This window comes from Salvelinus fontinalis, chromosome 24 (assembly GCF_029448725.1).
Source record: "Salvelinus fontinalis isolate EN_2023a chromosome 24, ASM2944872v1, whole genome shotgun sequence".
Lineage (NCBI taxonomy): Eukaryota > Metazoa > Chordata > Actinopteri > Salmoniformes > Salmonidae > Salvelinus > Salvelinus fontinalis.
In genome coordinates this window covers 17154181-17167615 of record NC_074688.1, presented here as the reverse complement: position 1 = coordinate 17167615, position 13435 = coordinate 17154181, and the positions used below count along the sequence as shown (strand labels likewise).

At 42.2% G+C, this 13435-nt stretch overlaps 1 protein-coding gene across 1 annotated transcript; it reads left to right on the top strand.

Moving 5' to 3' along the window:
• Nucleotides 1–6468: 6468 nt before the first annotated feature.
• LOC129822065 (frizzled-9-like) lies at nucleotides 6469–9347 on the top strand. The gene has a single exon (XM_055879949.1). It carries the CDS (start codon nucleotides 7005–7007, stop codon nucleotides 8757–8759), a length of 1755 nt encoding a protein of 584 aa, XP_055735924.1. The 5' UTR covers nucleotides 6469–7004; the 3' UTR covers nucleotides 8760–9347.
• Nucleotides 9348–13435: the final 4088 nt, after the last annotated feature.

The window sequence follows — 13435 nt, the reverse complement described above, 5'->3', positions numbered from 1 at the left end:
CCTCAGTCCAGCAGTGAATTTCAAACACAGATTCAACCTCAAAGACCAGGGAGGCCTCGTAAGGAAGGGCACCAATTGGTAGATGGGTAAAAACATAATAAAAAAGCAGACATGTAATATATTTTTGAGCGTGATGAAGTTATTAATTACACTTTGGATGGTGTATCAATACACCCAGTCACTACAAAGATACAGGCCTGTTTCCTAACTCAGTTGCGACCAATGGTGACTTTAAAACAGGAGTTTTTTTGGCTCTAATAGGAGAAAACTAAGGATGAATCAACAACATTGTAGTTACTCCACAATAATAACTTCATTGACAGAGGGAAAAGAAGGAAGCCAGTACAGAATAAACATATTCCAAAACCTGTTCGCAACAATATTTTGGGGGGTATTTTATTAGGATCCCCATTAGCTGTTGCAAAAGCAGTGGCTACTAAACACTAAAGTAATATTGCAAAAAACTTTTTGTCCTGAACACAAAGCGTTATGTTTGGGGCAAATCCAAAACAACACATTAGTAATCGCTGCCAAAGGGGATTCTAGCATGTGTTATGTTAATGAGATATTTTTTGTATTTCATTTTGTAAAATCATGTTTTCATTTTGTCATTATGGGGTGTTATGTGTAGATGGGTGAGAGAATTCAGGCTGTAACACAACAAGATGTGGAATAAGTCAACAGGTATTAATAACTTTATGAATACTTTCTGAAGGCACTGTATATATTCATTAAATTAGTCTATGCTGCTCATGTGCCATTCAGTCATGCACACATATCCATGTTAATTCTCTTTCTGTTGTTCCTCTGTAATATAATAGTTGATACTCAAATAATTATCAAGGTTTAAGGTTCCTCTCCGGGAGATGTTAGTGGCAGGTGCCACTACCCTCAGTGGGGGGTCTGAGAAGAGAGTTCAAAGATAGATGCCGTCCCCCCCACTGCTTGTCCTCCAGCTGATCCCTCCCTCTGCCCTCTACTCCTTTACCCCCTTGCCTCACTGTTGCCATTTTCCTCCAGCTGGAGATGGTGCTAGGCCATAGGTGATAACAACCATGAGAGATTACACTGTTGGTTACACTGATATAGTATCTATCTCTATGATATTGTACCTCTCTGTAAAGGGAGATACTGAGGATCATCACAGGATCTGTGAGAACACTCTGACTGCTTTGATTGCCATGGCATAGTCTTCCAGACTTTTACACCAATAGGAAGGGAGTGGGGGCAAATTATGTCATTCAATCGCCACATGATTGGCTTGTTGACCTGTCTGTCAACCTTTCACTATATAGAAATCCTCAGATATAGTTGAAGTCCTCTGATGTCCTTTGATCTCCCCAGACATCAAAGTGGGAAAGTATGATTGAAGAAGGAGTACTGGACACATAGATATTAGAGTGGCCTTGTTTTCCCCATGTATGCTGCCAGGTTGTGATGTATAAATAGGTGGGCTGTGTGCGTGTGTGTGACCACGGAACCAAGGGGGGTTGTGTGTGTGACATGGGGGAGGGGGCTGGGGAGTTGTGGCAAGGGTCCGGGGGGCTGGCGGTGCTCTCTTATGTGCTGAGACCCGAGAAGCCGCCCCAGGAAGGTGGTGACGGGTGGCCAGATGGGCACGGATTCAGATTATTTGGGTGTTAATTGAACTTCTTGGTCCGCTATTCACAGCCTTGACGTGACGGTGATTTAAGAGACTGTGTGAGAGAGAGTGGGATAGAACAGGCTATCTAATGATCGCGGCTCCTCAGAGGTGACTGGGGCACAGCAAGGCTGGGAGGGCGACGAAACGTAGCCTCCATTTTGTTAGCGACGAGATAAGTAAATAACTTACTTACTGCTTCATGCCACTCTGATAGTACACTGAGTGTACAAAACATTAGGAACACCTGCTCTTTCTATGACATAGGCTGACCAGGTGAATTCAAGTGAATGATCCCTTATTGGTGTCACTTGTTAAATCCACTTAAATCAGTATAGATGAAGGGGAGGAGACAGGTTAAAGAATTTTTAAGCCTTGGGACAATTGAGATGGATTGAATAGGCAGGGGGTGAATGGGCAAGATATTTAAGTGCCTTTGAATGGGGTATGGTAGTATGTGCCAGGCGCACTGGTTTGAGTGTGTCAATAAATACAATGCTGCTGGGTTTTTAATGCTCAACAGTTTCCCGTGTGTATCAAGAATGATCCACCACCCAAAGGATATCTAGTCAACTTGACACAACTGTAGGAAACATTGGAGTCAACAAGGGTCAGTGTCCCTGTGGAACGCTTTCAACACCTTGTAGTCAAATTGAGGCTGTTCTGAGGGCAAAAGGAGGTGAAAAACAATATTAGGAAGGTGTTATGATTTTTTTTCTCTCAAACTCAGGTTCATTCTAAAATACAAAGGAGAGAACGGTATTTAGAGGGGATTTTAGAAACTAGATGTTCATTCGAGATGTATTGTTTTTACTATGTCTGGGATTTTTAAAGCAGTGGGTGACAGGTCTTGTAAAAAGAGGTGGCAAATGCTAGTTTTACATTGATTTAGGAATATTGCTTATTACTTTATAGCTACACCTGACCTTCTTGTCTCCATTCCCTTCCAGTCCAATTTTAGTCATTCCACCTCAGCCTTAACACTGGAGTAGTTTACTCCTGTACTCCGACCCATAGTGAAATCTAACCAAGCCTAGGATTCACTATAACGGAGAATGCCTGCTGAGAATTCATATTCCAGGAAAGCAGAATATAACATATTCTCCAGTTATACGACCTTGGCAAACAGGCATAGTTTTTCTGTTACCCGTCCACAGAAATGTGAATAATCCAAGTTTGCGAGTTGCAACATCAAACTACCCAATATAATTTGCAAGCCCCCCATCGAAGAGTTATCTTTACACTCTTCCAAAGCCTTTCTAACCCCACTTTACTGCCTTACAACCACCCAGTCACTCAAAACACCCCCATTCCCCTTTCACTAGGCCTGCGACCACACAGTAGTATTGCTTTCCATTGCATTTCTCCCCCAGGACCAGTGAAAGTAGATGTGTGTATGCCCAGAAAGTTCAGGTTTTAAAAACAAGAGGGGAAAGGTTAACTCTCACAAATTGAGCTATTCAACATCAGGCTTCCCTTTCCTACCTCTCTTTATTACATATATCTGTCACAGACGACGCACACACACGTACACAGGCAAACACACACAAATGAATGAATGCATGGACACAAACAATTAGACCTGTATTGCATAACTCCGCGAACACACACACAAACACACATTCTCTCTCTTCCTTTCACTTTGGACATGGTTAACGGATAGATGAGAGTCAGGGGTTGTGGATTGGAATCCTTGTTTCTAGAGAGATTATATTAAATCTCCTTCAGTTTTCTCTACAGTATCTGATATCACACGTATCTTGACATAATAATGTGGTTGGATGCTTTGTTTGGACCCTTTGAATGAATCCCTCTTAAAGGACTGAGACCCCCGTTTATTTTTGAAATCCGTCAAAAATATTTGCTTTGCTTGGCACCTCACATTCTAACCATTCTTCTGAGGAGCCTGTCTGTGCTGCCTGGGTCCCTTGACTTGGAAAAGCGCTGGGTTTTGCCTACCTCATTAAGTGCCTTGTTCCCTCCCCGCTCGATCGAGGGATATGAGAGAGGAGGACAAGGAATATTCACTCATTTTGTCTCCCTGCCACCACCAGAGCTGTAAAGAACATTATCTTTCCACATCACTGAGAGATGGAGAACACAGATGGGTTGTGATGATGAAAGAATTCATTCCTTTCAATTCTCTTACAATTCTCTTAACCAGTTAAAGAAAAGCAGGACAATAACAGTCCAATACTGTTCATGAGAGTTCAAAATATTCATAGTGCAGTAGAGCGGTAGAGCGTAACAGTGGGTTCGTCACTTTTTCACTCACCCACTGCAGTAAACTAAATAACCTATTTCCTGCTACTGAAATGGTTCTGAAACTAACTGAGCGCAATGCCCAAACATTCAGTGAACACTCTACCCCACCCAAACCTACAAGGGATGGTCCCTCATTCTATACGGTGAGACTAGGGTATCAGAGCAGTAGAGGATTGGGACTGAATGAGCAAAGAGTTAATTGTATGATTAAAAAGCATTTCGCAACACCCGCAATAACATCTGCTGAATATGTGTATGTGACCAATAAAATGTGACTTGATTTGATCCGACCTCCAACCATATGCCATTGTGCTCCCTATCAAGAGCAGTATGGCTGTCCAGATGTAGATCTTTAAGGGAGAGGTGTCTCTTATTACACCCATAACAACCTCAGACAGCCAGTGTCTCTGGGAGAGTAATGTCAACCCAAGCTGTGCCAAGCTTTCCCATTGTTCTCCACAGTGTGTTTATGGCTTGGTGTCTGATATATGATAACCAATAAGTAAGAGAGTAGTAATTACAAGGCCCACATGTTGGATCATCTGATTACTGTATGTAATACAAGATGGCGGGTTTGTTTGAAGGCTAGTTACTATAAAGACATACAAAAACCTGGCAATGGCAAGCTTTGTTTTAATGCAGTGTTGGAAAAAGGGGAGTGTGTGTGGGGTGGGGAAGTGTGTGTGTGTGTGTGTGTGTGTGTGTGTGTGTGTGTGTGTGTGTGTGTGTGTGTGTGTGTGTGTGTGTGTGTGTGTGTGTGTGTGTGTGTGTGTGTGTGTGTGTGTGTGTGTGTGTGTGTGTGTATGTTAACCTCAACATTTGTACTTTCTTCCAAAAAGTGGGAAATCAATTCTCGGATTAGGTGACACCCCCCACCTCTCTCATGCCCCCCTGTTTGATAGGTCATTCCAGTCACTGTGTCTTTCTAATGGCTTCCATGGACCTACAGTAGTATTTCAAATGGACTCACAACGGTTCTGTGGTGTTCACTTTACCCCTTGAGAAGCTATATCTAAATAAATATATTTTTGTTAAGCCTTTTTGACTCTTAGGCCCCGTCACTTTGCCTCAAGGCTTTGAAACCTTGGCCTTTTAGAAGGGCTAACACATCTGAATGCATAAGCTAAACAATGACATGAAAGAACTGTGAAGTATCATACTAGATTTACCAAAAGCATCATGCTGACGTGGAGCAAGATAACATCTCTGTGTCTGGAATGCACTTCCTCTCTGGCTAGATGAGTATCAAGCCCCAATTTGAATTTGAAGGCAAAGTGACAGCATATTTTACCAACTGCCAAAACTGATACAGCACCACATAACACCAGGGGTTACGTGGTTTTATTGCCTACCTTCACCACCATTTGTCTCTCTCTCTCTCTCTCTCTCCATCTATCTCCCTCCATCTCTCTCCCTCTCTCTCTCTCTCTCTCGATTAAGAGGAGTTCAAAGACAATCCAGGTTTGGACATTGCCTTTGATGCAGAATAAGCACTGCTGCAATGGACCAACTACAAAAATGCATTCCTTCACATCTAAAATGACTTCTTGATGAGATCGCTTTCAGATATTTGTGGCTGTTTTCAGGGAACCTTTTCATAAACTCAAGTGTTGGTGAAGCTGCCTACTTAAATATTTGATGCATTTTGTACCTATCTTTCATTTAGCCTTGAAAGCTCAAACATCTCAGATTTAGCACCTAGTTCATGGGCTAATGTGCACCTAGTTTTTGAACATGTCTGATATTTTTACCAAGACCATTATTTATTATGCTGTGTGTCACTGTCATATTATAAGCTGTTGGATCATACTGTCTCTTTGATATTTTATGGTCTCTTTATGGTCTCTCAATGGGATTTTGTGCATGAGTAGAGTGAGCTATATCACATAGTGAATGAAAAGATCAAACACTTATTTGAGCTGTCAAAGGGGGCAATTGTAGCCTACCATTCAGCCACTAGATGGTAACAATAGTCTTTTTCCTAGGCACAAACACTGACCACATAACATGTGCCATGTTAGTGATACCAAAGAGAATAATATACATTGTGATACTGATATAGTGACCAATTCAATCCTCACTTAAACCATTGCAGAAGCAGAAGATTTGTAGCCTCTCATAAGATGCCTTATAAACTATTTGGACATTTAAATTGAACTACACTGGGCGACGCTGGGCCAATTATGAGCTGCCCTATGGGACTCCCAATCACGATCAGATGTGATACAGCCTGGTTTCGAACGGGGGACTGTAGTGACGCGTTTTGCACTGATATGCATTGCCTTAGACCGCTGTGCCACTCAGTAGCCGGTAGCCCAATAGAACATAGCCTATTGTAAAAATAAAACAGTAGCCTAAGGATTATGATCACTATTAAAATATTAACATTTATCCTAACCTCACTCACCACTTTCAAATTCCTAAATAAAGAAATGGAATGGAATTAATAGAGTCGTGCGTGCGCTTAAAGACGCTTCTCAGGTCAGTGGTGGGCGGTGCGAGATGGAAGCGTCGCGTCATGGAAATGCCCACCCTTGCATCGGGTAAGAGCCGCAGATAGAAGAGAAAGTTCAGTGTTCTCAAACGATGGGATGGAGAGCGGTTGTCCGGGGTAGAGTGAAATATATCTACTGCTGCAAATAGCTGCACCGATTCAGCTTTAAACTGTTTTTATTCCAAACTAAGAAGTCAAGGATAAGGAGGTAACACTTTATGTAATGAACGTTATTTAAGCTCACCACCGTTATTTTCTCATTTCATTGCGAACTTCATTTTCTAGATTGAACTCTGCCTTCCTCGAATTGGCTCTGAGGCTGCCTTCTAAGAACATTTAAACATCTAATTCTGGGGAAGCTTTTTTTTTTTTTTTAAATATCATAGACAAATGTTTACCTACTGGAATTATTTTTGTTATATTTTACCTGCATTTGCGTTGTGTAACGGCATGGAATGCATTTGTAACAACGGATTTTTAACGCTACTTTTTGGGGCTGTGCTTACAATGGTCAAATAATATGGAAATATCCTCTTGAATTTACATTTTTGGTTTGAACAAATACAACTATTTGTTAGACTAATCATATGACTGAAAATAAGCATGGAGGGGTCTCCTTTGAAGATACTGATTTCTCTCTGGTGTCAGTTGGTGGTTGCTGCCTACAGTGTGGAGCTAGGAACATACGACCTAGAACGAGGCAGACCAGCCAAATGCGAACCCATAGTAATTCCCATGTGCCAGAGCATTGGCTACAACATGACCAGAATGCCCAATTTTATGGACCATGAAAACCAAAAGGAGGCTGCCATCAAGCTGAATGAGTTTGCACCTCTAGTGGATTACGGCTGTGATGTGCACCTTCGTTTCTTCCTCTGCTCTCTCTACGCCCCAATGTGCACTGATAAAGTGTCTACCTCCATCCCAGCCTGCAGGCCCATGTGTGAGCAGGCCAGGCAGAGGTGCTCACCCATTATGGAGAAGTTCCACTACGCATGGCCCGACTCTCTGGATTGCTCCAGGCTCCCGACTAAGAATGACCCCAACGCGCTGTGCATGGAGGCTCCAGAGAATGACACCAAGACGGATATCAAGAAGGGAGAGGACATGCCTTTTGTTCCCCCTCGGCCCAGGCAACCGGGTAGCAGTAATGGGCGCTCCATGGGCAGTCTTGGTTCCTGCGAGAACCCAGAGAAGTTCCATTACGTGGAGAAGAGCCAGTCGTGTGCTCCCCGCTGCTCCTCTGCAGTGGACGTGTTCTGGTCCAGACGGGACAAGGACTTTGCCTTCATCTGGATGACGGTGTGGTCAACACTCTGTTTTGTCTCCACGGCCTTCACCGTTCTCACCTTCCTCCTGGACCCCCACCGCTTCCAGTACCCTGAACGGCCCATCATCTTCCTCTCCATGTGCTACAACGTCTACTCTGTGGCCTTCATCATCCGCTCGGTGGCCGGGGCCGAGAACATCGCCTGCGACCGGGAGAATGGCGAGCTCTACATCATCCAGGAGGGGCTGGAGTCCACAGGCTGCACCATCGTCTTCCTCATCCTCTACTACTTCGGTATGGCCTCGTCCATCTGGTGGGTCATCCTCACCCTCACCTGGTTCCTGGCCGCTGGTAAGAAGTGGGGCCACGAGGCCATTGAGTCCCACAGCAACTACTTCCACATGGCCGCCTGGGGCATCCCAGCTCTGAAGACCATCGTCATCCTCACCATGAGGAAGGTGGCAGGGGATGAGCTGACGGGTCTGTGCTACGTGGGCAGCATGGACTCTGGTGCGCTCACCGGCTTTGTGCTCATCCCTCTCTCCTGCTACCTGGTCATTGGTACGTCCTTCGTCCTCACTGGCTTTGTGGCGCTATTCCACATCCGCAAGGTGATGAAAACCGAAGGCACCAACACGGAGAAGCTGGAGAAGCTGATGGTGAAAATCGGCATCTACTCCATCCTGTACACGGTGCCTGCCACCTGCGTCATTATTTGCTACATCTACGAGAGGCTTAACATGGACTACTGGAAGTTCATAGGTCTGGAGGTCAAGTGCGTGTCGTTCCCTGGGCGCCGGAACGAGGACTGCTCCTTGGAGGCGTCGGTGCCCACCGTGGTGGTGTTCATGCTGAAGATCTTCATGTCTCTGGTGGTGGGCATCACCAGTGGTGTGTGGGTGTGGAGCTCCAAGACCCTGCAGACCTGGCAGGGCCTGTGCAGCAGGAAGCTGGCATCAGACAGGTCTAGCAGGAAGCCCTGTGGCAGCGTGAGCTGCAGCAGCACACACTGTCATTACAAAGCCCCTGCCGTGGTGCTCAACATGGCCAAGACAGACCCTTACTCAGACAGCCCCACACATGTCTGACGCTGACAGTCAGTATATTACCAGTATGCAGTTCATTCAATGCTCTGTCTAAACGCAAGGAGCTACTGGGGTGACATTGTAATATATAGAATAAGATTGAGATTGAGAGGAAGGAGAGAAGTTATAATTCAGCTGTCCATTGTTTATTTTCTGTGCAACTTTCCTTATTTCAGTATTGATGGGAAATGTCCATCATTGCTCTCTATAAACACACAAGATGTGTGGACTGTACTGCATAGAGATGCTCAACTGTAATGCAGAAAAGGACTTGCATGGACATTTTAAAGGAGAGGCATTGTTCTCCCCTGAACTGGGTATAAAAACTACATAAATATGTTTAAATGTTAAACAGTCTATTTATTGTATATATATTTAATTGAAGTTTACTTTGGTTTCTCACAAGTTTTGATTGGAGTGAACATGCATCCATTCGGCTAAAGAGTAAACTACTGAGCATCAAGGACAATCCAGTGCCTCTTATTAAGTTCTTAAGAATAATAAAATCGGGTATACATTTTCAAACTGCCTTTTAATTGTATGTTTTTGGTCATGGTTTATTTACTATTATTAAATTGAGTGTGAATCCTATACATTTTTCAATATGGCTTAGCTTCATTGGATTGATTGAGAAAATTATATTAAGAGACTTGGGAGGAAAATGAATTGCAAAAAAAGATTGAATTTTACATTATCTTTAATAATATTTTGGCTCAATAATAAATAAATATAATTCTTACAAAATGAGAACTTTGTTAGATTATATATGGCTATAAATATCCATGATTCATTCATTTCATTATCCCAGGACGACCAGAATGAATCAGATGTGCTAGATTGGTTGAAGTAGACTGTAGTAGAGTTCATTATCTTTTAGGTGAAGTAGACTGTAGTAGGGTTCATTCTCTTTTAGGTGAAGTAGACTGTAGTACGGTTTATTCTCTTTTAGGTGAAGTAGACTGTAGTAGGGTTACTTCTCTTTTGAGTGAAGTAGACTGTAGTAGGGTTCATTCTCTTTTGAGTGAAGTAGACTGTAGTAGAGTTCATTCTCTTTTAGGTGAAGTAGACTGTAGTAGGGTGCATTCTCCTTTAGGTGAAGTAGACTGTAGTAGAGTTCATTCTCTTTTGAGTGAAGTAGACTGTAGTAGCGGTCATTCTCTTTGAGGTGAAGTAGACTGTAGTAGGGTTCATTCTCTTTTAGGTGAAGTAGACTAGTAGAGTTCATTCTCTTTTGAGTGAAGTAGACTGTAGTAGAGTTCATTCTCTTTTAGATGAAGTAGACTGTAGTAGGGTGCATTTTCTTTTAGGTGAAGTAGACTGTAGTAGGGTTCATTCTCTTTTGAGTGAAGTAGACTGTAGTAGAGTTCATTCTCTTTTAGGTGAAGTAGACTGTAGTAGGGTGCATTCTCTTTTAGGTGAAGTAGACTGTAGTAGGGTTCATTCTCCTTTAGGTGAAGTAGACTGTAGTAGAGTTCATTCTCTTTTAGGTGAAGTAGACTGTAGTAGGGTTCATTCTCTTTTAGGTGAAGTAGACTGTAGTAAGGTTCATTCTCCTTTAGGTGAAGTAGACTGTAGTAGAGTTCATTCTCCTTTAGGTGAAGTAGACTGTAGTAGGGTTCATTCTCTTTTAGGTGAAGTAGACTGTAGTAGGGTTCATTCTCCTTTAGGTGAAGTAGACTGTAGTAGGGTTCATTCTCCTTTAGGTGAAGTAGACTGTAGTAGGGTTCATTCTCTTTTAGGTGAAGTAGACTGTAGTAGGGTTCATTCTCCTTTAGGTGAAGTAGACTGTAGTAGAGTTCATTCTCCTTTAGGTGAAGTAGACTGTAGTAGGGTTCATTCTCCTTTAGGTGAAGTAGACTGTAGTAGGGTTCATTCTCTTTTGAGTGAAGTAGACTGTAGTAGAGTTCATTCTCTTTTAGGTGAAGTAGACTGTAGTACGGTTCATTCTCTTTGAGGTGAAGTAGACTGTAGTAGCGGTCATTCTCTTTTAGGTGAAGTAGACTGTAGTAGGGTTCATTCTCTTTTAGGTGAAGTAGACTGTAGTAGGGTTCATTCTCTTTTGAGTGAAGTAGACTGTAGTAGGGTTCATTCTCTTTTAGGTGAAGTAGACTGTAGTACGGTTCATTCTCTTTTAGGTGAAGTAGACTGTAGTAGGGTTCATTCTCTTTTGAGTGAAGTAGACTGTAGTACGGTTCATTCTCTTTTAGGTGAAGTAGACTGTAGTAGAGTTCATTCTCTTTTAGGTGAAGTAGACTGTAGTAGGGTTCATTCTCCTTTAGGTGAAGTAGACTGTAGTAGAGTTCATTCTCCTTTAGGTGAAGTAGACTGTAGTACGGTTCATTCTCTTTTAGGTGAAGTAGACTGTAGTAGGGTTCATTCTCTTTAGGTGAAGTAGACTGTAGTAGAGTTCATTCTCTTTTAGGTGAAGTAGACTGTAGTAGGGTTCATTCTCTTTTAGGTGAAGTAGACTGTAGTAGGGTTCATTCTCCTTTAGGTGAAGTAGACTGTAGTAGGGTTCATTCTCTTTTAGGTGAAGTAGACTGTAGTAGGGTTCATTCTCTTTTAGGTGAAGTAGACTGTAGTAGGGTTCATTCTCCTTTAGGTGAAGTAGACTGTAGTAGAGTTCATTCTCCTTTAGGTGAAGTAGACTGTAGTAGGATTCATTCTCTTTTAGGTGAAGTAGACTGTAGTAGGGTTCATTCTCCTTTAGGTGAAGTAGACTGTAGTAGGGTTCATTCTCTTTTGAGTGAAGTAGACTGTAGTAGAGTTCATTCTCTTTTAGGTGAAGTAGACTGTAGTAGGGTTACTTCTCTTTTGAGTGAAGTAGACTGTAGTAGGGTTCATTCTCTTTTGAGTGAAGTAGACTGTAGTAGAGTTCATTCTCTTTTAGGTGAAGTAGACTGTAGTAGGGTGCATTCTCCTTTAGGTGAAGTAGACTGTAGTAGAGTTCATTCTCTTTTGAGTGAAGTAGACTGTAGTAGCGGTCATTCTCTTTGAGGTGAAGTAGACTGTAGTAGGGTTCATTCTCTTTTAGGTGAAGTAGACTGTAGTAGAGTTCATTCTCATTTCAGTGAAGTAGACTGTAGTAGAGTTCATTCTCTTTTAGGTGAAGTAGACTGTAGTAGGGTGCATTTTCTTTTGAGTGAAGTAGACTGTAGTAGGGTTCATTCTCTTTTGAGTGAAGTAGACTGTAGTAGAGTTCATTCTCTTTTAGGTGAAGTAGACTGTAGTAGGGTGCATTCTCTTTTAGGTGAAGTAGACTGTAGTAGGGTTCATTCTCCTTTAGGTGAAGTAGACTGTAGTAGAGTTCATTCTCTTTTAGGTGAAGTAGACTGTAGTAGGGTTCATTCTCTTTTAGGTGAAGTAGACTGTAGTAGCGTTCATTCTCCTTTAGGTGAAGTAGACTGTAGTAGGGTTCATTCTCTTTTAGGTGAAGTAGACTGTAGTAGGGTTCATTCTCTTTTAGGTGAAGTAGACTGTAGTAGGGTTCATTCTCTTTTAGGTGAAGTAGACTGTAGTAGGGTTCATTCTCCTTTAGGTGAAGTAGACTGTAGTAGAGTTCATTCTCCTTTAGGTGAAGTAGACTGTAGTAGGATTCATTCTCTTTTAGGTGAAGTAGACTGTAGTAGGGTTCATTCTCCTTTAGGTGAAGTAGACTGTAGTAGGGTTCATTCTCTTTTGAGTGAAGTAGACTGTAGTAGAGTTCATTCTCTTTTAGGTGAAGTAGACTGTAGTAGGGTTACTTCTCTTTTGAGTGAAGAAGACTGTAGTAGGGTTCATTCTCTTTTGAGTGAAGTAGACTGTAGTAGAGTTCATTCTCTTTTAGGTGACGTAGACTGTAGTAGGGTGCATTCTCCTTTAGGTGAAGTAGACTGTAGTAGAGTTCATTCTCTTTTGAGTGAAGTAGACTGTAGTAGCGGTCATTCTCTTTGAGGTGAAGTAGACTGTAGTAGGGTTCATTCTCTTTTAGGTGAAGTAGACTGTAGTAGAGTTCATTCTCTTTTGAGTGAAGTAGACTGTAGTAGAGTTCATTCTCTTTTAGGTGAAGTAGACTGTAGTAGGGTGCATTTTCTTTTAGGTGAAGTAGACTGTAGTAGGGTTCATTTTCTTTTGAGTGAAGTAGACTGTAGTAGAGTTCATTCTCTTTTAGGTGAAGTAGACTGTAGTAGGGTGCATTCTCTTTTAGGTGAAGTAGACTGTAGTAGGGTTCATTCTCCTTTAGGTGAAGTAGACTGTAGTAGAGTTCATTCTCTTTTAGGTGAAGTAGACTGTAGTAGGGTTCATTCTCTTTTAGGTGAAGTAGACTGTAGTAGGGTTCATTCTCCTTTAGGTGAAGTAGACTGTAGTAGGGTTCATTCTCTTTTAGGTGAAGTAGACTGTAGTAGGGTTCATTCTCTTTTAGGTGAAGTAGACTGTAGTAGGGTTCATTCTCTTTTAGGTGAAGTAGACTGTAGTAGGGTTCATTCTCCTTTAGGTGAAGTAGACTGTAGTAGAGTTCATTCTCCTTTAGGTGAAGTAGACTGTAGTATGATTCATTCTCTTTTAGGTGAAGTAGACTGTAGTAGGGTTCATTCTCCTTTAGGTGAAGTAGACTGTAGTAGGGTTCATTCTCTTTTGAGTGAAGTAGACTGTAGTAGAGTTCATTCTCTTTTAGGTGAAGTAGACTGTAGTAGGGTTAC

Bases quoted from the DNA above. Each gene is read 5' to 3' on its own strand.
- LOC129822065 (XM_055879949.1), top strand. From the start codon at position 7,005: ATGGAGGGGTCTCCTTTGAAGATACTGATTTCTCTCTGGTGTCAGTTG.